This window comes from Cervus canadensis, chromosome 5 (assembly GCF_019320065.1).
Source record: "Cervus canadensis isolate Bull #8, Minnesota chromosome 5, ASM1932006v1, whole genome shotgun sequence".
NCBI lineage: Eukaryota > Metazoa > Chordata > Mammalia > Artiodactyla > Cervidae > Cervus > Cervus canadensis.
The window spans coordinates 93,594,777-93,615,728 of NC_057390.1; the positions used below are offsets into that span (position 1 = coordinate 93,594,777).

General features: G+C 54.0%; 1 protein-coding gene across 2 annotated transcripts in view; it reads right to left on the minus strand.

The window, feature by feature from the left end:
* The window catches only part of ENG (endoglin), a 31,431-nt gene extending 18,997 nt beyond the window's left edge, over positions 1-12,434 (minus strand). For both annotated transcript variants that reach the window (XM_043469644.1, XM_043469642.1), the window contains exons 1-2: positions 12,003-12,434; positions 3,613-3,755 (exon numbers count right to left, since the gene is read on the minus strand). In XM_043469644.1, coding sequence (XP_043325579.1) covers positions 3,613-3,755; positions 12,003-12,069 — 210 coding nt within the window. In that variant the 5' untranslated portion in view covers positions 12,070-12,434. The remainder of the gene's footprint in view (positions 1-3,612; positions 3,756-12,002) is intronic.
* Between the last annotated feature and the right edge of the window lie 8,518 nt (positions 12,435-20,952).

A 20,952-nucleotide genomic window follows, 5' to 3' on the forward strand; every position in this document is an offset into this window, starting at 1 on the left:
CCTTCACAGGATGGCCTAGAGGAGCCCGGGGCCCCCTGCCCTCCCTCTGCCTGAGCAATCTTGTCTGCCCCTCTGGCAGGAGGCAGTCAGCACCAGAGCCCTGTGAGTTCCGTCTGCTTGGGGGTGGTGAGGCAGCGTCAGCTCCCTGAGTTTGCCCAGAAGCGGGGTGAATCAGCGGCTGTCTCGGCTCTGCCCTGGCTGCTTGGGGTTTGTTAGGAGGATAGCAGATCAGTGCAGTCGGCCTGCCGGGAACCGTTGAGACACCAGGCCGGTTTCCTGTCTCCACGGGTCAGGATGTGACCCCGGGCCCCCTCCCGGAATCCAGGCTCCGGCCTGCCCTTCGGGGACCCAGCGAGATAGAGCCCCTGCCCAGCGGCCCCCTCATCTGTCTGCAAATGTCCCGAACACACACACACACACACACACCACACACACACACCCTGAACCTCTCGTTCCCGAGGCTCTTGGCCGCCACAGCTCATGTGCCGCCCACCCACAGGAAATCTGAGGATTCAGAGGCCACGCGGGGATGGACGGGAAACTGTTTCTCTGTGCCAGGGTTTGCAGAAGGCAGCCATAGGTCGGGAGGGATTGGGCTGGTTGCTGAGACAGCCGCCACCCACGCCACTGCTGCCAGCTCGTGTTTCTTGCCTCTAGGCCTTTGCTCAGGCAGTGTACTTTGCCTGGAATGCCCTTGACGCCTCTCTGTCTGGCTCAACGCTGGGAGTCATTTCCCTACTGCCCCTTCCTTCCACATTCAGTGATCATCCTCCCGAGGCCCACAGCCCCTGGCATCCCCTTCCCTCCACTGCCAAGTCCATCACTCAGTACCAGGGCTTGCCAAGGCCCACCTCTGCCTCTCCTGCAAGTGGCTCCAGGGCCATGGCCAGATTTGCTTTTTCTCTGCACCATCAAGGCCCAACACAGGCTGGGCACAGAGCAGGCAACTGGCAAGGACTGGTTGTGGGGAACTGTTGGACTGGAGAGCCCTTTCTTGGCAGCTGCCTGGGGGGGAAGATGCCCTCCAGGGAAACCACAGTTCTTTCTGTGTTATTGCAGTAGGTCCAATGGGACTGTGGGCTCGACCCTTGGGGCAAGAGAGCCATGAGCATCCAGCTCCAGGAGGCTAGACCTCAGCTGCCCCTCTGCAAGTGCATCCATAGTCCCTGCTTTAGCCACCTGGTAGCAGTTGCCTATGGGGATCCAATTAGTTGAGTGATGTGAAGAAGATGCTCCGTACATTGTAGCAAGTCGGGCCGAATGAGAGTATTAACATGAGAGACGTGGACCCCACAGAAGAGATGCTATAACGACAGGCACAGTTACTGTAAGTTAAGTAGTGGCTTTGGGCAGAACCACGCTCAGTATGTTGCCTGCATTGCCCCCCTGGATTCTCACAGCCCCCTTGTGAGGTAGTTATGGTCATCATCCCCATGTTTTCCGTGGAAAACCAAGGCTTAGAGTGGTTGCCCAAGGTCATGCCCCTATAAGGGGTGAGGTTCAGTTCAAAGACAGTCTTGCTTCAGAGCCCATGTTCTTGACTTTCCAAGTCACATAGCAATACATTCATTCATTCATTCACTTGTATACACAGTCACTGGTGCACATCAGGGCCTGGGCCAGATTTGACTATTCCGTGATTCTTTGGTGAGTCCCTAAGCCCAAGAAATGTGTGTCTATTGGAGCCTGGAGAGAAGGAGCCCCCGTGCCTGCCCAGTGCAATATGAGATGCTGGCCAGTGATGGATGCAGAACTGGGGCCCCCATCTCCCAAACCCCAGCTCTTTCCATCACTCCCTCAAACAAACAGGCTCAGCAGTCCTGGAGCCTGCAGCCTGGCTCCTTGAGTTAAGAGCTGGACACTCCATGGACTGAGTTCTCTGGTAGAGGCAGAAGGTGACAAGGAGATTCTGTTGTCATGAGCTTAGGATAACAGGTTACAGCAGCATCTGGTCGTGCCCCTAAAAATCCTCCAATGACTGTCACTGTTCACAGGATAAAGACCAGGCCGCTTGCTGTGGCAACAGAGCCTTGTCAGTCTCCCCAGCTGTGCCCCGAGGGGAAATGTATGCTCACGCTATAGCAAGCCACATGATGCTGACCCCAAACGAGGCCCCCCTCCCTGCCTGTGTGTTCACTCTATGGGTTCACTGTGTCCTCTGCTCAGCCCCGTGGCCTCCTTCACTCTGTGAGCTCTGGCCGTCCTTAGCATTCTTGCAATCTCCAGGAAGCCCTGCCTAACCCCATAGCAGCCCTGTGCTCCCTGAGAAAGTTCCAGTCACCTGGGTCCTGGCTGTCTCTCTGCACGTCTGTCTCCCATGGGCCTGGGTGCTTGGCCGGGAGCCTTCTCTGACTCTGGCCCGCTGCTGAGTGATTGGGGATGGGGGCATCCCAGTCACCCAGGTGAGGCGCCGAGACCTGAACATCCGAACAAACAAAATGAACTCACAGAGGGCAATCTCATTTTCCCTATCATTACCAAACTTGAAAAAAAAAAGTACAATGGCTATCGAAACCACATAACATGTGTTTGGCTCTATCTGGAGCCTGGGGATTATCAAGGCCCACAGTCCTTGTGACAGGCAGGGTGGTGGGGAGCAGGGCCCCCTGATATTGGTGGTCTGGGCACCATCTTATCACTGCACAAATGCAGGGCAGCCTAACAGTTTCAGGGACCACAAGTTCACCCCGAGCTGACACCACTAAATCGCTCTCAGGACCTGAGGCTGCATGGGCCAGGTGCCCCCTGAACACTGAGATCCACTGGGGAATCCAGGGGATGGCCTAGTTTGGAGTCTCCCGGGATCTAGTGAACTCTGACCTCAGACATATTGCTTCACCTTTCTCGGCCTGCCACGGGTCCCTCCTCTGAAAAATGGGGAGACAGACCCCTGACAGACGGGCCCTCGAGAGGCTTAATACATGTAAGGTGCATAATTCTGTTCCTGGCACTTAGTAGGCCTACCATAGTACCTAGCACACAGTAAGTGCTTGATAAATGTGTTATTAGTATCAGGAGGGACCTAGACAAAGTCATGATGGGCCTTCTTGGTGAGGGGAGGAGAGTCTCAGAGGTGACGTCACCGGCTTCCAGACCCTGACCCAGTCACAGAGGTTTGATGAGTGACATTCCAGGGAGGGAAGCACTTTCTCAAGGTCAAGGCTGCCTGGAGCAAAGCCATATCCATTGAGAAGAAGTGAGCTCCCCATCACCGGAGCTACACAAACAGCCGCTTGCCTGGCTCTTTTCCGCTCCTCTGCTGGTCAAACCCAGCCCTTCCCACCTGGGTCTTGTGCAGTTTGGGGATTATCAAGGCTCACAGTCCTTGTGGCAGGCAGCATGGTGGGAAGTAGGCCACTCCCCCCGATATTGGTGATCTGGGCAACGTCTTATCACTGCACAAGTGCAAGGAGACCTAACGGTTTCAGGGGCCACAGGAAGAAGATTACTCCTAGAAATGCCTGTGCTGACAGGCCCTGTGAGATGCCCATGTTACTATCCTGGCAGGAGCCCTGGTGAGGACTCAGCCACTACCCCAGGGACTGAGTCCTCATCTCATAGGCCTTGGACCATCCTCTGGGTCCCCACCCGACCCTGCCATCGGGTACTCACCCCTTGGAACGTCAAGAAGAGAACATGGACTTCTAGGGTGGCATCGGGGATCTGAGCCACACAGCCCTCAGAAACCTGGCTCATTCCGTATGTCACCTTGGAGTCCACAGGCTGTAGGTCACAGTAGGCTGTTTCTGCAAGACCTGTGGGAAATCACAGGGGGAGAGAGGGACAAATTAAGAACAAGGTGGTGACAACTGCTCTCACTTTCTGAATGCCTACTGGGTGCGTGGCACTGTTTAAGGTCTTTATTGCATTTTCACAGCTAGGTGTGTGTGTGTGTATGTGCGTGCTCAGTCACTCAGTTGTGTCTGATTCATTGTGACCCCGTGTAGCCCGCCAGGCTCCTCTGCCCATGGAATTTTCCAGGCAAGAATACTGGAGAGGGGTGTCATTTCCTCCTCCAGGGGATCTTCCCAACCCAAGGTAGATATCATTATATTCATTCCACAGATGAAGAAACTGAGTCTCAGAAATGAAAAATTTCTTACCTGAGGTCACAGTGCTAGTAGGGGTAGGGTCAACAGATAAAATGCAGGATGTCCAAATTTGAATAAATAAATACGTATTTAAAGTATAAGCATATCCCAAACATTGCATGGGATATACTTAGACTAAAAATTTTTCAGTGTTTATCTGAAATTAAAATTTCACTAGGCATCCTATATTTTCATTGGCTACATGTGGCAATGCTAACGGTGTGGCAGGGCCCACAGGTATACACACCCAAGCCTCTGGGCTGGTTCGTTCCAAAGGATCAGGAGGCAAAACTTCCCCTCATGAGCCTCAAGGAGGCTTGAGAGTCTCCTGGCCCCGGCGGAGAGAGGGAGCCCAGGTTCAGAGGGCAGGGCCGGAGTAGGCCATAGAGCCTGCTGCCCGGAAACGCAGGTCCTGAGGGAAGGGAATGGAATTTCACCCCGACCCAGCAGAGGAGGAAGAGGAAATGAGGCCCCTACACCTCGTCCGAAGGAATGTGCCGGGGAAGGGGGTGGGTGGGCTCCGGAGGAGGGAAGGAGGACAGAGAAGGGGAGACTGTTTGGAAGTTTGTGTCTCCATCTTGTCGCGCTCACTTCCTGTTTTCTTGGAGATCAAAGATGGGCGCGGAGGGCCTGGCCGCACGTCCAGCCGACGCCAGCCCAGAGGATGGGGGCGGGGAGGCTTCTTCCGAATCCTGGGCTATTGGGCTGGCTTTGGCTTAACCCCGGTCTCCTTGCCCAACTTTCCACTGGTCGGCTCAGGGCCCCACAGAGGTCAGAGAAGGACATAAGATGGCCGCTCGCCCCACCACCACCACACCACCCGCCAGCAACCACTTGGGACGGATAAGTTCAGGACAAGAACTTGTGGCTTAGAAGTCCTCGCCCTGGCCCTGTGCTGTGTGACAGGGGCCCCAGCGTGTCTGTGGAATAGGGCATTTTGGTTGAAAGCCAAGGTCCCTGGAACCAGGCTGACCTGGGTCTGTGTCTGAGGAGGCCCAGCACTTACTAGCCTATGCAGCTTTGATCAACTACTTCACTTTGGGCTTCGGTGTCCTCGGTGGTAAAAGGACAATAAGAATAGAATCCACAAAACCATAGGGGTGGTTGAGAGAACTCCATGAGACAAAGCGTACGGCTGTTTGTTGCTGTTTTTACTTTTTGGCCACACCGCACAGCCTGTAGGATCTTAGCTCCCCAACCAGGGATCGAACCTCCCTTATGGTGGAAGCACAGAGTCTTAACCGCTGGACCGCAGAGGTTGTTCTTTTGATTTTAATTCTTTGATTGACTTCAGCCATTGGAGAACAGTCGCTCCAAGATGGGTGGTGAAGTGGTGGGACAGGACAGCTTGCAGGCGAGGGGCCTCAGAGAGGGAGGTCATTGGTGTCTCAGGCTCAACTAGACTCAAGGCCTGATACCTTTTGCTTCTGTCCCCCCTACTTGGGGACCCACCAAGCCCCTCAGTGCTCCCCACCCTCCCCCTGACCCTGTCAGTAAACACGGGCTTCTTGGCTGTTACTCAGTCCTCCTGAATAGATGGGAGACTGCAGTCCGGAGATGCAGGATGTCCAGGGTCACACAGTACACACAGCTGACCGGGGCAGGCTCGGACCTACCTCTCCCCTCGCAGCCTGGGGTCTGGTCTGCAGATTAGCCCAGCGCCTTCCTCCTTCCTTCAGACTTTCCCTGCCCCCTCCCCAGACTTCCAGGAACCCCAGTTCCTCCCGGATCACTGGGGCCGCCTGGGGCCACCTCCTCCATGCCGTCAGCGGGAGAGGCCACAAGCCTGGCCATTATGTAATGATCAGATAACAGGCCAGGCTGGGAGATCAGATAAGAGGTCCATTTATTTTGGGGCCTTTTCGAGTCCTGGCTGCCCCCACCCCGCAGACGAGAATGGGGAGACAGGAGGGAGTGTGACGCCCGGGGCCTGTCTCCCGGAGCCGGAGGCGGGCCCAGACAAAGCTGAAAACAATCCCCTGGCACCAAGGGAAACTCCTGGGACCTGGGTTGGAGGAGGCCCCGCTGGGGGCCTGGGTGACCGGGTGAGTGAGAGACCCAGCAACTGGGGAGCCACCTCTCCAGCCCAGTCTGCTCCCTCTCCTCCCCCACCCACGTGCGCAGAGCCACTTCGGAGGCTTTCCAAATGGCCACCCCCAGCACCTAGGGAGGCCGAGAGGATAATGGTCAAGCAAAACCAGCTCTGGAGCCGGTATGAGCAAAATCCCAGCTCTGCCTCTTGGAAAGCTGGGCACCGTGAACAAGAGCCTAACTTCTCTGAACCTCAGCTTCCCCCTTTGCAAGACAGCTGCCATCATGTCATCATGGACTGTTTAGAGGCTTTGCATGAGTTCATTCATTTGATGCGTGCAGCAGTCCTACAAGATGGGGACTGTTATTATGACCATTTGACACAGGGGGATACCAAAGATTAGGGAGAGGCAAGAATTTGGAAAAGATCCTGATGCTGGAAAGACTGATGGCAAACAGGAGAAGAGGGTGACAGAGGATGAGATGGTTGGATGGCATCACCAATTCAATGAACATGAATTTGAGCAAACTCCAGGAGATAGTGAAGGACAGGGAAGCCTGGAGTGCTGCAGTCCTTGGGGTTGCAAAGAGTTGGACATGACTGAACAGCTGAACAACCACAGCAAGAATTTGCCTGAGGGCACCCAGCATTTAAGTGGCAGGGTTCATGCTGGAACCCAGATCATCCAGCTCTAGCACCCAGCACTCACTACACAGGCTGTGTTAACTGCATGAGGTAACCCGCACACAGATCCTGGTATGCAGTAAGTGTTCTGGACACAGAGGCCGTGATCATTCTATGAAACCAGGGCAGGTCCTCTTTGACAGTGGTCTTTTCTGCTTTTTTCTCTTCTTCAGTCACTCAGTCACCCTTTGCTCCTTTCAGGATCCAATCATGGACTCAAAGATTTCCCTGCGTCCAGCCCAACCTTTGCTCCCTGGGCCTGGCCACCAGCAAGACCTCAGCACTCCTTTCCCCAATCTGTCCTGGGCTGCTGATGTCTCTGGGTTAAGGCCACCCTCCACAACCTGCAGCAGAGTTAAAAAGTACCAGGATCCAGGACTTCCCTGGTGGTTCAGCGGCTAAGACTCTAAGCCCCCAATGCAGGGGGACCAGGTTTGATCCCTGGTCAGGGAATTAGATCTCACCTGCCGCAATTAAGAGTTCCCGTGCCATAATTAAAGATCCCACATGCCGCAACTAAAAAAAAATTAAAATTAAAAAATTTTTTTAAAATTAAAAAATAAAGTGCAGGGATTAAGAGATATTGAAGGTTCAGATCCTGATTCTGTTCCTTTCCAGCTTCCTTTCCATGCCTCAGTGCTATTATTTGTAAAATGGAGTGGTCGTAGTCTAAATACCTTCCTCAGTGAGTTGGTGGAAGCATTGGTAAATTGCCACATGCATGGCGCTAAGCAGGATTCCTGCTCAGGAACTGGCAACCATTGTCAGTTATTTATGTCCTTCAGCGGGCAGAGGTGAACGTTTCCACCAAACATACCTCATTCTTTTCCCTTTCTGTGCCCTCTCCCTGACCACTTCTTTTCAACTCCTATTCATCCTTTAAAACCCTGTTGGGAAAATCTTCTCATCAGAACCCATCCAGTTGTGCTCTAGGTGGGAGACCCACTATAGGTGCAGGAGAGAAACCTAATGTGTGGGTGAGACAATTTGGCAATACACAGAGCCTATCTTCCCCAAGGCACTATGGTGCATGGTTCAGTCCCAGGCTCAAGCCCCCGTTGCTTGTTTCTGAGCTGTGTTACTCAGGCAAATTCCTTCACCTGCCAGTGCCCCAGTCTCCTCAGCTGTGAAATGGGGGTAACAGGAATGCCTGCTTCATCGGGGTTTTGTGCAGATTAAGTCAGTACGCATAACAGGCCTAGAGCAGTGGTCTGGCCTTCGTCTCCACCCTTGTCACAGGTATTGAAGTCAGTTCAGTCCTGGATGAGGGTCCTCTTTAGCCTCCAGAGATGATGCCCTAAAGCTGGGGCTGGAGCTAGAAGAAGGGGCTCCAGAACCAGGGCGATCAGTGTTCCAAGCCCCCCACAGCCACCCAGGCTACCTATGGCACAAGGAAAAAAAGCTGAGTTGAGTGGACAGCTTGGACCTGTCACTAGTCCTGAGCCTCAATTTCCTCATCTGTAATCTGGGTATAGAGACAAAGGGCTGACTGATGCACTGGAGACACAGAAGAGATGATCCTTCCCACTCACCCTGATTCCTCATCAGGCCCTTGAGCAAACAAATAGACCAAGCTTGTCCTCCGAGGGGCCAGCATTGACCTAATGGTGCCCATGAGAAATTGAGATCAATTCTTTCTCTCCCTTTGGGGCTTAGTGTTACCAACTATCTGGCTGAAGTGAGAACCTTAATTAATGGTCCTGCCCTCACTGTACCCAGGGAACCCCTGTCTCCTGGTTCACACAGCTCCTGCTTGAACCTACTTTTCCCCCTGGCAAACGAGAAGCTGCCCCGAATGCCTACTCTAGGGGTGGATAGCTGTAGGCTGTGTCCTGCATCCCTAGCCCCTTCTCAGGGGTCACAGGTGGGGAGACCCTCACACAGGTGGCCAGCAGCACAGAGGACTCCAAGTCACACCTCTATCCTGTCTTTCAGCAAGCAGTCACCCACACTTAGGAAACACTCTTTGATTCCAGCCACCCAGCACGGGCCACGAACCCAGCACCTCCACTTCTGGGACTCTATCCAAGTGAAATACTCCAAAATACAGGAAAAGATGCATGTACCACAAACGTGCTTGGAAGTGGTATTTATAACTGGGCCCAAAGGGGAAACCACCTAAGTATTCAGCAACAAAGGATTCATTAGGGAAACGATGAGATGGCACGTTTAAGGGAGAGAATATTCTAGAACCACAACGGAATGATCATGGAGTCCACATGACAACATAGAAAACTTCTGGGACATGAAAAGGGTATATAAGATTTCCAAATTTGATCCACTTGCATTGAAATTACCTTATAAAGCTAGACAATAGCCAGTAAGAAAGACACCAGCATGCTAACAAAGTCCAAATTAATAGGAGCTGGGAGGTCATTTTCCCTGCTCTTATCTATTTTCTTTGAGGAGCGGACTAGAGTGAATATATGGTTAAATTGCTTTTTAAAAATCTGTACATATTTGCTCTTAAAAGAAATTCCAACATGACAGGAAAGTATGTTTTAGAAAGTGAAAATCCTCTAGAAGAACCTGGTGCTAAAGAACAGTGACACTGGGGTTTTCTTTGTGCATATGGTATGTTGCAGATGTGCTAAGTCACGTCTGACTCTGCAACCCCGTGGACTGTAGCCCTCCAGGCTCCTCTGTCCATGGGATTTTCCAGGCAAGAATACTGGAGTGGGTTGCCATTTCCTTCTCCAGAGGATCTTCCCAACCCAGGGATCAAACCCGAGACTCCTGTGTCTCCTGCATTGGCCGGCAGTTTCTTTTACTGGCTGAGCCGCTTGGGAAGCTCATAGTGTGTGTTACTGCTATTTTATTCTTACAGAACGGGAGTCGGTACTGTATGGGCATCTGACAGTGTGCCCCAGACAGATGTCCGCAACAGTGTAGATCTGGGAATAGCTTTTTCTTGGTAACGGCTATATGAGATTCCAGGGCATAGTCAGCCATTTCAGGGAGCCCAGGCTGGTGGACACTGGGTGGCTTGCAGATGGCCGGTTTTTGTTACAGGCACCTACGGACCATACATCCTTACTGAGTTGGGCAAGTAAGGCCTTGGAGCTGACTTCTGAAGGCAAGGATGTTACACAAGCTAGGGTTTTGAAAGATTCTGCCAAGTTGTGTTCCCAGAAGGCTGGACCCATTTGGGGACCTGTTTTGGTCCTATTTTGACCGCTGGGGTGCCAGCACCTGCCAGTAGGAGCAGATTAATACGTTATCAGGAATTTTTCCAACTAGCTCTTAAACACAGCCATAATTAAAAATTAAATTTTATAAGCTTGCAATTAAATAAATCACATATTTTATGTGTAATATATATCAAATGTATACTATGGTATCGAAAGTCATAAACCCCTAATTATTTTATTCCCTTTATATTATCTGTGTTCTTGAGGTTATCTACGTCTGTCATATCTGGGTGGTGGAAATAGTAGATAAAGCTTTATTATGGCGCAGCCGCCCCAACTCCAAGTCTGCCGAGTTGATAGCTTGAAATCGGCTGGGTGGGAACATTGACACCATGGATATTAACAAACATTAACCCCCCGCCCCCACCCACCTCTCCCACCCCACTGTTGATTATTTGCCAGTACTCCACTGCATTCAATCCTATAAAACCGGACCCTAAAGAGCTGCGAGGGTCTTTCTCTGATGACCTAGAGGAAGAGAGTATTATCAAACTAGAAAGTGGGGGAGGCTGGAGAAAAGCAAGATGGCCAGGGGCCTGTCGTGGAGTTCAGGTACAGCTTCTGTCGGAACTGTGTGAACTCAGCAGGCCAGAGCCTCCACTTCCCCTTCTGTAAAATGGGGTGATAGAGGCAGCCGTCTTGGAAGATAATTGGGAGCTTATAGAGAGCTGCTGCCATATTACTGCCTGATCAGGAGCAAGTGCTCAAAGGAGTCACAGGCCTGGGGCGAATCCCTGCTGGGTCACTTGATGTCTGAGACTCGGTTTCCTGTATTGTCAGTGAGGCAGTGTGAAGAGCTTAGAGACCCAGGATTAGGGACCTTAAAATGCCTTGGCTGGAGTTAGGGGCTTCCCTGATGGCTCAGTGATAAAGAACCTGCCCACCAAGCAAGAGACAGAAAGAGCCGCAGGTTCGATCCCTGGCTAGGAAAGATCCCCTGGAGAAGGAAATAGCAACCCACTCTGGTATTCTTGCCTGGAGAAATCCCGTGGACAGAGGAGCCTGGTGGGCTACAGTCCATGTTCTTGCAAAGAGTCAGACATGACTGAGCAACTAAATAACAATAATGACAGGGTAGGGTGGGGAGGGGGTGACCATCACTGCTGCTGTTCCCATTCTCACCCCCTACCCCTATCCCTTAAGGAGGTCCTGGATGTGCCCGAGCTGAGGGGGTGTCCACAGGGCTATCTGGGGGCTTCAAATAAATGAGGGGCAGGGAACAGAGAGGCCCAAGGAGAGTGGCATGAGCGGCCAGGTGTCCCTGACTCCTCGCTACCGCTCATCTGGTCATTTCAGAAGGTCACAGAGGCCATGACCGCCTGGAGAAGCCCCCAGGCTGAACCCCTAGTCTGGGCTCTGCCCCCGTTCCACACACTTCTTGGGTAGAAGCGGAGGGAGCACCCAGTTGGAGGGATCCAGGAGCCGTTCACAGGTCCCAGGGAAGGTGAAGGAGGAGGAATTTAATCATGAAACCACAACAAACAGAAACCAGCTTGTCACTGACTTTCCCCGAGGGGGCTTCCCTTATCATCCTCTACTATGCTCAGCGGCCCGAAGGCAGTCCCCCAAGATCACACCACGAGGAAACACAGCACAAGATCTGAACCCAGAGCCCAGGTTCTGACTCTGAGACTGTGCCCCCTCCCATCCCACCCATGCCTCAAATGAGGAACTTAAGGCCCAGAGAGGGCAGGGGACTCGCCAGAGGCTGCACAGCACTCTAAGACCTGGGCTTCCTGGGGAGAAACGACGTAGCCAGAGGCCAGAGTTAAGGTAAATAACTCATCCCTGCTTGCCCGAGTCATTTAGGTTGGAAAGTTCTTCATCCTGCCAAACCAGGATGGTTGGTCACCCTGTGACATCTGTCTCGGGCAGTCCAGACCCCCCACCCCCAGGACAGCTCCACTGGGCACAAGTCGGGCAGACGGAGGAGGCCGGGAACACTCGGGGCCTGGTCTGTGCCCTGGGGGCCGTCACCCCCTCCCCAGGTCCCTGGACACCTACTTGTGGGGCCGAGGCTGCACACGACCAGCAATAGGGCAACGGCCTGGCAGAGCACGCCGCGGTCCATGCTGTCCTCCCGGGGGTCTGCGTGCGGGGCCTTATCCGGTGTCCAGGGGCAGGGCTGCGGACGGGTGCGGGGGCCGGCGTGGGCTCTCGCGGGGACCCAAGGGCAGCAGGCAGCTGGAGCGACGGCGTCCCTGCTCCAGCCTTCTGAGGTGGCGGCCGAGGGGTCAGGAGAAGCGGGCACGGGAGCGTGAGGCCAGGCCGGGGGGTCGCTGGCCCAGCTTTAAGCGGGGAGAGGATTCAGGGCTTCTGTGGACGGCGGTGGCGGTGGCGGCGGCCCCGGCCTGTGGATACAGATGGAGGCTGGGGTCTGACCGTCAGCTATGGGGAGCTCCGGCTCATCCAGCCTGGCCCGGGGAGGCAGGAAATGCGCTTCCTTAGAGAAGGGGCCGGGCCAGGCGGGCTGCCAGGCGGGGAGAGGAAGTGCCACGGGCTTTGTCGCTGGGTGGGGGGCCCTGGGGCGGGGGTGTTTGCGGGGGGGATAGGCAGTGGGGTGGGAGGACCCAGGCTCCAGGCTCGTCTCCCCACATACCCCACCCTCCCATCCCACCCTCTCCAACGGCTGGCTAGTGGGGTGCATCTGGCAGCCCCAGGAGGGCAGATGAAAAGAACCATCCTAACAGCCCACCAAGGGGCACTGTCAGGGGCCAGGCCTGGCCAAGGCCTGGAACTTCACGGGGAACTCAGCTCCACGAACTCGCTGTCCCCGTTTTGTAGATGAGGGGACAAAGGCTTGAAGAGGTGCGATCACTGACCCAAGAAAATGGTGGAGCTGGAGTTTGAACAGGTCTCCTCGGGCACGAACACTGGTTTCCCTGAGTGTGACACTGGGCTGGCGTGCCCTTGTTTTGTAAGCAGGGAGCCTGAGGCCCAGGAGACGGGAGCAACGCTCCAAAATTGGCACAGCGCGGCAGCTGGGGCTGAGATCTCAGGGCCCTAAGAGGACAGGGGACAAGCCCACTGCCACACAGTCACCCTGGAGGTAAAGCAGGTATAACAATGCCTTCCTCGCCAGGCGGTTGTGAGATTTCCATGGGTCCGGGCACAGAGCTCTGGACCCGGCACTCAGGAAGGACTTGCCCGTCACGCTCCCTGAGCCTGGGAGACAGTCCCAGAACTGTTCCTTGCTCATTTGCAAACAGCTAGCGCCAACTACATGTCCGCCTTGGTGCTAGTCACGGGTAGCACTTTAGGACCAGCCCCAGGAGGCTCAGAGGAGGAAGCCAGAGCTGCCTGGAGGAGGGAGCATTTAGGTCTGGCCTATGGAAGTCTGGGCAAGTTGGGGTGAGGGGGTAAAAAGAGGGGTGAGGAGGGCATGTCAGGCTGGGCACCAGCCTCAGCAAAGACACAGAGGCAAGAAGTGGCCTGACAGCCGTAGGTCGAGCAGGGGTGTGGTGGGGACAAGAGACCTAGAGAGGCAGACTCCGGCCTTGCTCTGGGAGAGGGTGCATTTTTTACTTTAATCAGGCTGCACCGGGTCTCAGTTGCAGTATGCCGAACTTCAGTCTTTGTTACAGCAAGGAGGATCTTCAAGTTACAGCTTGAGAGATTTTTAGTTGCAGCATTTGGGAATCTAGTTCTCTGACCAGGGATCGAAGCCAGGACTCCTGCATTGAGAGCACAGTCTTAACCACTGGACTACTAGGGAAGTCCTGGGGAGTGGTTGGCCTTGAATGCCAGGACTTTATCCTGAAGGCCTGGGGAGTCACAGAGGGCTCTAGAGAGAGGGTGCTGGTGGAGTGGGCTTGGAGAGGACAAATTTCCATCCCACAGTGGGGATGGAGTCAGGGGCTTTCCGCTTTACACTTGTCCTAGTCACAGATGGAGACACCAAGGCCCAGGGAAGAAGGAGAAGGTGGGAGCCCTGGCTGCCTCCGGAAAAATCGGGGGCCGAGTGGAGCGTGTTTGTGTCTGCAGGAGCTGACCCCCGGGGCAGGAAGGGCGGGTGTGACTCCTTGGGTGGAGGTGGGGGGAGGTTTGCTTGCCCAGCCCTGCGGCTGCGTGTTCCGTGCCTGGCCAGGCTTGGGTCTAGGGTCACCGGAGACCCATCCCAGTCCAGCAAGGCCAGGAAGGATGTGACAGAGAGGAGGGAGACCCCCGAGAGTGACTGTTCCTTGGCCTTTTCCTGCAGCCTCGGGGATGGGGAGGTGGGCATGACCAGGCACAGGGTGGCTCCAGTGGGGGAAGGTTGGGTGGCTGTGAGGTTCACCAGGCATCCCCCAACCAGAGTCCATGCCCCAGGGACAGTTAGTTACTCCAGTTCCCCCCAGAGCTGAACTCTCCCTCTCTCAGGCCCCACCCTAGGCCTTCCTCTGTCAGCTCTGGATCCCCTCAGTCACTCCAGAGACACAGGAGGAACCCGAGGCTCCCTGAGGTTTGAGTGACCCCAGCTGGAGCCTCCAGGGCTGCCTGGCTCCAAGCTCTGCTCCTTCCCATCTGAGCTTGGAGAGGACGGATGACCCTGGATGAGGGGGATTGTTGCCCGGAATGGGTGTCAGGGCATCTGAGGCCATAACGGGGACCCCACAGGAGGCTCCTCTCAAACCTCCCTCCCGGGAACTTCCCTGGTGGCCCAGTGGCTAAGACTCCAAGCTCCCAATGCAGAGGGCCTGGCTTCGATCCTTGGTCAGGAAGCTAGATCCTACGTGCTGCAGCTAAAACCCCATGCAGTGAAATAAATAAATATTAAAAAAATAAAAATAGAAAACACTGCCCTCCCGTCCACCCTCATGCTGCTAATCCATTCCCTCTCACACGATTGGTTTCTCTAGAAAGCGGGAGAGGCCTAGGTGGACCCAGGATATGCTTGAGGGTGACTTCCAGGGAGAGAAAAACCTAAGGAGGGCCTGGAGCCCTGAGCCCCGGGGCCCAGTGGAGGGAGGAAGATTGGGCACCCAGGGCTGGAGAGGGGGCTCACCCCAAAGCTCCCATAGCACCCTGATGCCCCACCCCTCAGCCGGTCTCATGCTGTGTGAGTCTCTCTGCTCGACTAGCAGCTCCCCGAGGGCAGGGACTTGGATGTCTCTGCCCCACTGTTTCCCCAGCACAGAGCCCAGGAGGCCCTTTTGGTCCTTAAGACTCATTGATTAAAAGCATGAAGTTCCCCGGAAGGTAAGGCAGGAGCGGGCCGGGGTTGCATAGGGAAACTGAGACGCAGAGAGGTAGGCCTTTGCTTCTGTTCCCAGTGAAAGAGGCCAGTCCCCGGGCCGGGCTGCCTGTCCCCAGGGAGTTTCACAGTCACTGTGACACCATCCCGCAGGCGGGTACCAACCTTGGGTGGTCTCCTGTTTGCCCCCCAGATGCACGCCCCATTCCAGTGGCCACATCTACCTCCTCCAGCCCCCCACTCACCCCCAGCCCCAGCCCTGCACAGCTCAGAGAGGAAGGAGCCAGAGGATTCATTCTTCTGGCTCCTTCCCCACAGGGTCACTGCAAATTGGTGGCCTCTCTGCTCCGGAGGCCACAGCCCTGACCTGGCCCTCTCCACCCAGCCCTTCAGGCTGGGGGTAGTCACGGGTCATGGCCGCTGCCCGCCCTGGGCTTCGGCCCTGTCCCTCGTGACTTTCCTACACCCTGCCCACACCTGTGTCAACAGACCCTTCATTCCACTCTCCTCGAATTGTCCCACTGGAGCGTGCCGTCTGTTTCCTGCTGGGGCCCTGACTGATACAGACGTTTTCAGGTGCCGCCTAGCCACACGCCGAAGAGACAAGCGGCCAATGGCCAGGCGTCTGGGCCAGGCCCCCACCACGGGCAGGTGCCCCTTCCTCTCCCCTGCTGGCCGGGAAGACCGGGGCTGCAGGAGCGGATGGAGCACGTCTACCCTGGCCGCGAGCCACCAGAGGAATTTCAGGCGGCCCCCAGGGACCCCCCCACCAGGCGGCGGGCTGTCTCCAGCATCAGCCTGGAGCCAGGAACTGTTGAAAACAGTAGGGCCAGACCCACACCGGCAGGGGAGAACGTGGGTGTGGGGAAAGACAGCACTGGCCTGGGAGTCAGGGTGTCCAGGCTTCAGGCAAGACCTTCACGTGTTGTGAGAACTGAGCAGAATCTGCTGTGTAACTCGGGAACTCTGCTTGGCGCTCTACGGTGACCTAAATGGGGAGGAAATTCAAAAAAGAGGGGCTATACATAGACGAAAGCTGATTCACTTTGCTGTATAGTAGAAACTAACACAACATTGTAAAGTGACTATACTCCAGTAGAAATTAATTTAAAAAAATATTCTGTGTCTCAGTTTTTACCTCTGTGCAGCAGGAGGGCAGTCTGCTGGCCAGAAGGAACCTAAAGCCCAGAAGAACAATCGGGATCACCCCACCACCATTTACACGCTTGCCCTGAGCCAAGTGCCGCCTCATGGCTGCTTTAATGGGCTGAGACTGTCGCTTCCCCATTTTACAGGGGAGGAAACTGAGGCTCAAGTGTGCAGGGCAACAGGGCTGAGAAGGAGGAGCAGAGGCTAATTCTCCTCTGGGCCTGTCCTTCCTCCCTTGACTTCCAGAACATTCCATCCTGGTTTCCCTCCCACCTCCCTGGTTGCCTTATCTGCCTCTTCTCTGGTACCTCCCCATCCTTCCTTACTTGGACCCTGGGACTCTTCCCTTCTCTGTTTATCCTCACTCTCAAGTCCGATTTTCTCAAATCTTTGTGACCATGATGTCATGTCCCAGCACAAACCCAGGGACTCAGACTCCAACAATTAAAACAAACATTTTGTGAACCTATATATTTATATACCCTTAGGATGGGCATTCACCCTGTTCAATTTTCTTTCAAATACTGATCACTAGAGACCCTATTGATCTCATTGCCCACTGTGGGTCTTGGGCATAGAATATAGTGCCCTAGAAGCTCGATACTCAAAATGTAGTCTTAGCGTCTCCTAGGAGCTTCTCTCAGGCTCTGCCCCAGACCTGCTGCATTTAATCAATATCCTCAGGACATTCTCGTGCACATTCCAGTTTGGGAAGGACTGTTCTGGGTCCCCTCATCCAAAGAGCTTTAAAGACCTTCCATACACTGACAGCTCCCAGCTTTGTGTCTCCAGCTAGAACTCTTCCCTCAGGCTCCAGGCCCCTGATAAGCAGTTCAGACTTCACAAGTCCAAAACTGGGCTCTATTCATCCTCTGCCAACTGTTCCTGCCTTCGTCTCCCCGTCTCAGATCATGAGAGCTCCCTCCTCTCATTGCTCAAGACTTAAGGATGACCTTGACTCTTTCTGCTGCATCATTCATCCAACCTATAAGCACATCCTGTTGGCTCCTCCCCAGGCAAATTCCCATTGTTTGTGGGGCTCCCACCACCCCACAGCTACCGTCCTGGCCACCACACACACCTCATGGAATATAACAGTCACCACCTCACTGGCCCTCCTTACTCCCACCCTTGCTCCCAGCCCACTCTGCACACTGTAAAGAGAATCTGTTAAAACCAAGTCAAGTTCCATCCCTCCTCTGCTCAGCGCCCTCTGCAGATAACCGTCTCAATGTGAAAGGCAGAGCCCCTCAAATGGCCCCCGAGGATCTCCTGTCCTCTCTCTGACCTCTGCTCTTCCCCCACTCACTCAATCCATGCCAGCTGGCCTCCTTGCTGTTCCTGAAATGGGCCAAACACATGCCCACCTCAGGGCCTTTGCACCTGCCAATCCCTCTCCCTGAAACTCTGTCCCCCTAGATAACCACTGGGCTTGCTCCTCATGTTTAAGTTGCTGGTCAAATGTCACAAGGTCAATGAAGGCTTCCCATCACATTTTTTAAAATAGTTTTATTTATTTATTTGTTTTTGGTTGTGCTGGGTCTTTGTTGCTGCGTCTATTTGCGGAGAGTGAGGGCTACACTCTAGTTGCGGTGTGTGGGCCTCTCATTGCGGTGGTTTCTCTTGTTGTGGAGCACAGGCTCTGGGGCTTGTCCCATCGCATTTTAAGCAGCCCTCTCCCCACACCAGTAACTGGCCCCTGGGCACATATCAACCTCTGACAATACTGTGTGTATGCTAAGTCGCTTTAGTCGTGTCTGACTCGTTGCAGCCCTATGGACTGTAGCCTGCCAGGCTCTTTTGTCCGTAGGATTATCCAGGCAAGAATACTGGAATGGGTTTCCGTGCCCTCCTCCAAGGGATCAAACCCACATCTCTTACGTCTCCTGCATTGGCTGGCAGGTTCTTTACCACTAGTGCCATCTGGGAAATCCTCTGACATATTATATATTGTTTATTTGGTCTGCTTCCCTCTTTAGAACAAAAGTTTCATAAAGATAAGGGCCTAAGCTTTGCTGCTCAATCCCCATCGCTTAGAATAGCGCCTGACCCATGACAGGTGTTTATTAAGTGTTCGTGTAACAAATGAATGAACTTAACCACTGGGCTACACAACCTGGGGTTTCATGGGCTGTGATTCTGGGTTTCCAGGGTGTGTGTGTTAGGGGCATTCTGAACCCGGGGATGGGGGGTCTCTGAAGAGGGCAAATGACTCCCCAAGAGTATAGATAACTGGATTCAGAGGTTGTGCCAGACTCTATTCTAGAAGAGTGGGATCCCTCTGTATCTCCCTTTCTCTCCCTGGGAAATGGTACATGCTGCCTCCTGGGTGATGCTGACCTTCTTGATAAAACCCGACCATGCCCAAGGTCTAGAGGACCATGCCCGTGACAACCATCTAGGAGGCAGAAGGATTCCACTGGGCTGGGATTCTAGAACCTCTGTATTGTAGGGACTCTGAGTTCACAGAAAGGGAAACTGAGGTCCAAGAATAGATGAGACTCTCCAACACCGCATGAACCACAGTGGGCAACAGAGGCAGGAGACCCTGCACCACAACCCCTGGAAGGAGCAGAAGCTGGAGAGGCAGGTGAGGATGCCCCTGCCTTGCTGTGTGATCTGGGGCAAGCCACACAACCTCTCTGGGTCTGCTTGCCAAAGAGGAAGGCTTGTGTTGGCCAGCTGCGCATGTCCAGTGGGTCTCTGCAACACCCCCTCCGAAGCCCCCCCACCGTGGAGCCGCCAGGCCTTCCTGTTTACTCGAGGCCCCTCTCGCGGCTGGGAGGCGACAGCCTTGGCCTCCTCCGCTCCCCGCTTCCTTCCTCTCCCACTTCAGTGCCTCCGGCCAGGCCCTCAGGGCCCCCGAGGCCAAGACTTAGGGGCGCAGTCCACGGGGGCGGGGGCATCTGAGGATACCTCCCTACCTGAGCGCGCTTCCTCTCTGAGACCCTGAGGTTACAGACCCTGCGCTCGTCCTCCAATGGTTAAAATGTTCCTGCATCTTGGTAGCATCCTGAGACCTGAAGAGTGACCATTTCTCCAGTCTCGGATTGGCCATCATGCTGCCCTCTCAGCCCGCCTCTAGTCGCTGAGCACACACTGACACTAGAGATGCCCCCTCTTCCCATGCCTTCCCTGGGCTCCCGCCTCCACAAGGCAGCTCCTCTCTGAGCTCCCCAAAGTAGGGGGCTGTGGACCAGCAGCTGGCTCCTCCTGCCCAAACCAGACCTGCTGGATCAGAGTCAGCTTTTCAGGAAGACCCCAGGGAGATGCATGTGCAGGTTATAGCTAGAAGTGCTGTAGGTCTGACTGTCCTGCCTGGTTTAAAAACTCTTCCTGGGACTTCCCCCGGCCATCCAGTGGTTAAGACTCCGTGCTCTCAAAGCAGGGGGCATGGGTTCAATCCCTGGTTGAGGAACTAACATCCCACATGCTTCACAGTGTGGCCAAAAAACAAACAAACCTTTGTGAGCTTAGTTTATTAGGTATCCCTGCCCCAAAGTCTTCTCTTGAATCTACGAAGCCTCTACAGCTAACTTCCAGTTTACAAGAAATTCAAGGGGTGGGGTAACTGGTTAAATGCCACCATGAGGAAGTAAGAGAGGAATCTGGAAAAAGGAATTTTCTGCAGGACAACTGGTCCCTTCACAGTCAGCGTCAGAGAGCAGGAAGGCCTTCGAGGTTAAAAGAGCTTTCATGGAATCACAACCAAATGCGGTGTGTGGTCCTGGGTTGCATCCTGGTTTGACCACAGACGTATTTTGGGGACCACTGGGGAAAATTGCATGTGGTCTGATTATTATCTATCACAGTGTTACTATTAACCTAGTGTTCTTGGACCTCTGAGTTGTGGTTATATAGGAAACGGTTCTTACTTATTGTAAAGTCATACTGAAGTCAGACTTTAGGGGTGAAATATTTTCATATCTGTAATATACTTAAAAGTGGTTTGGCAAAAGTAAAACAATGAGGTATGGAAAAATAGTGCCAATTACTAAATGTTGGTGATGGGTGTATGGATGTTCATCATATTATTTCCTCCAGTTTTCAGTTTGCTTGAAAATGTTCATTAAAAAATAAAGCTCTGGGACTTCCCTGGTGGTCTGGTGGTCAAGAATCTGCCTTGTAATGCGGGGGACACGGGTTCAATCCCTGGTCAAAGAACTAAGGTCCCACATGCTGCAACAGAGATCCTGCGTGCCACAACTAAGACCCAACACAGCAAATAAATAAATGCTAAAATATATTAATTAAATAGAATATATATGAATCAAAATATGTCCTTCTGTCCCTCTAAGTCTTGAGCCCTCCCCACTCAACGGGTCCTCTCCACCTCTGAGTCTCCACGGAGCTGTCCCCTCTGCCCTTCCAGGCCCTCTCATTCCTAATGAAACACACTCCTGGTTTCCTTCCAGGCCCCACTCCAGAGCTCCAGCTCAAGGAAATTCCTGCCACCCGGGCCCCCTCTGAGTTCTGTGTGCTGAGCTGCCCAGAGCTGGTCAGGGTGGAGTAGCTCAGGTGGAATTTTGTGAATACGGCTGCCCTTGTTCCGAGAGTCACTGCACATGGACCAGGGGGTTAGTGACCCTGTCTTGCAAGCATAGCAGTTGCTCTGGAAAGTAGAATGAACAA